Source organism: Phragmites australis, chromosome 16 (assembly GCF_958298935.1).
Source record: "Phragmites australis chromosome 16, lpPhrAust1.1, whole genome shotgun sequence".
Taxonomy (NCBI): domain Eukaryota; kingdom Viridiplantae; phylum Streptophyta; class Magnoliopsida; order Poales; family Poaceae; genus Phragmites; species Phragmites australis.
The window spans coordinates 23573895-23576657 of record NC_084936.1 but is presented as its reverse complement, the minus strand read 5'-3'; the positions used below and the strand labels follow the sequence as shown (position 1 = coordinate 23576657).

Below are 2763 nucleotides of genomic sequence, written 5' to 3'. Positions count from 1 at the left end.
ACCATAAGTTAGGGACTACTTCTGGAATGGCGTGTGAATACATAACATCCGTCTCCACAAGCTAGCCGTACGCTGGACCGCAGGTGAGGTACGTACATGCCCCAAGTTTCAATTCATCAGCGTATGCGATCCGAACTGCTTGTTGCATTAGTTAGGTGACAACTAATTTCGGGGGCAGCCATGGAAGGTACTCTACTAACAAAAAAAAACTCATTGCAAACTAGAATTGTAAGTATTATAAATATTATTTAAGAGGTATGTTTAGGATTTATGCCAAATAAAGGTTTTAGCTTTACAGATATAGCTAGCTCAAGTTCTTATGATGGCATTATATTTCTTAATTTTGTTTAAATTTATACAAATCAGGTTGCTACCATAAAAAATAGGTTTAATGTGAGTCTTCAATTCATAATATTGCTAACACAATCTGCTTAACATTACACAAATGTTTGTAACATGTGTACAATTGCATGGGCTGGCGACTATCTACACCATTATAAATAAACGCAGGAACATTCCTGATACCATGGGCAGTTGGTTTGGGATGTAGGTCTTACAAACAAGAAAAATATTTTGGTTGGGTAGCCACTCTTCTGTGGGCTATATGGCTATATTGGAATGATATTATTTTTGATTGAAAGACGACTATATCATCCATAGAGGTAGTCTTTAGAGGTACTTATTGGCTCAACTACTAGAGATTGCTAAAAAAGTTAGAAGAAAGAGAGGATATAAGCAAGGCATGCCAAGCATTGGAGATGTTTGCCATGAATTTTTTTACAACATGGACGGAGGTTTGGCAATAGGCTTTGTATTGGATGATATATGTCACACACCGTGATGTCTATTGTTAGCTTTAGTCAAACTCTCAGGATTGTGTTGTAATGAATTAGGCTATGTGCTTCTCAGGATGAAGAGGCTGGAACAAATTTCCATTTACTAAAAAAATCTACACCGTCATATATAATGTAGAACATTCTAAATATGGCGTAAATTTTCTCCTTCTCTGCTATATTATTAATGCGGTGATTTTGAACTCTTAAGAAAGAATATCGGGCCAGAATCCATATATCCGATATAAACTTCAGGTGAAATATAAACGGTTATAATTAATATAGGCCCACTAAAATAGTATGTGAGATTCTATTTACTCCAACAAATGTGGCAATCTAGAACACTTGAGAGTGAACATGTTGTGCTTTGTTAATTTAGCTTTTATAATGTAATAGTAGACAACATTATATCGACAGATATATTATATTAATCGAACCATTTCAATAGAAACATGACAGTCGACAGAATAACTTGAGAAAGACTACGACATATCAAATGACAGGTACTGCATGAACGCACGCGCGCAAATTATTGTCACACCACAACTAGGAGCAACTTAACCCTGCCGGCCGATGGAGAATGAGTGACCTAGCCGCTCCCACCGAACAGCCGCTTAAGCTTCTCGATCTCGAAGAGGTCCAGGAATGTGACCTTTTCCACGACGGCCGACGGCAGGTTGTTTTTGAAGAGCGCCCAATCGACGACCTGCAGACCGGGGTTGGAGCTGCTGTACGCAGAGAGCCCCACCGCCGTCGTCGTGCCGTTGTTATACTGGAAGTGCAGCAGGCCCTGTGGGAAAACGAAGGTGTCGCCCTTGTTCAACGTCCTGATGTAGACGGTGTTTGTCGCGGCGCTGATGAAGCCCGCGACCATGGTTCCCTCGACGACGAAGAGGAGCTCGGAGGCTTCCGGGTGGGTGAGCAGCGGCACGACGCCGCCCGGGGCGACGTCGAAACGCGAGGCGGATATGCCAAGCCCGTTCACGGCGGGGTACTCATTAACGGAGGCGGAGACCAAGCGAACCATGAAGGGACTGATGTTCGGGCCGGGCCTGGCCAGGCCGCCGTAGTAGAAGTCATCGGCGATTACGGCGGTCTGGGGCTTGCACGGGTAGCCGGCCGGCGTGTCGCTCATGTTCAAGTCGGCAACACAGAAGTCCTGGGTCAGGGCGAGGGAGGAGAAGGGCAGCAGGGAGAGGAAGGGCACGACGACTAGGATCAGGAACACGGCCTTGGCCATGTTACCGGGCGAGCTTACTACGTCGGTGAAGGTTAATTGTTGGCTAGCTAGAGCTCAATGTGTGTGCTTGGATGTGTGATTCTTGAGGTGTTTATATAGGAGAAGGGGTGTACATGTGTCTTGACATGCATTAACAGTGTACTTGCAGTGTGGATTTGACGATGTATGCGCCGCAATCATTCACGCACGTACATGCATGCATCGCGCTGCCAGGATTTTGGCGGGGTACGTGACATGAACAGCTCAGGGCGTTGATAAATTTGCGTTGTGTGTACGTCGGCCCACAATTAACCAACGAATTGTGGTTGCAACGCAAAAGAAACACGAAGGCCCTGTCCAGCTATGCGGCAGCGCAAGGGCGATTGGGGCCCGGAATTGGGATTTTTTTAATATATTTTTTAATATTTTAAAATTACACGGCCATTTAAAAAAATAGGATGAATACCCTACTGTCGCCCGTTGGATAAGCGACAGCAAGGTGTCATCCATCCAACAGACGACACCTTATGAGCCCCGTGGTTAAACGGGCCCGAATTTAATATGACCAGTGACTAGGGCGCTACGTCTAGGTGACACCTTGCTGTCAACAGGAGTGTCACTGCGCCCGCCTGTAGGCCCACTGAAAAGATGTCGCACATTCAACAGGCTGCACCTTTTCATTATATAATCGTGTTGTGTGACCGCCTAGCT

General features: G+C 45.3%; 1 protein-coding gene across 1 annotated transcript; it reads right to left on the bottom strand.

Moving 5' to 3' along the window:
• Positions 1 to 1325: 1325 nt before the first annotated feature.
• On the bottom strand, positions 1326 to 2127 carry LOC133896120 (germin-like protein 8-14). Its single transcript, XM_062336637.1, has one exon. It carries the CDS (start codon positions 2071 to 2073, stop codon positions 1423 to 1425), a length of 651 nt encoding a protein of 216 aa, XP_062192621.1. The 5' UTR covers positions 2074 to 2127; the 3' UTR covers positions 1326 to 1422.
• Between the last annotated feature and the right edge of the window lie 636 nt (positions 2128 to 2763).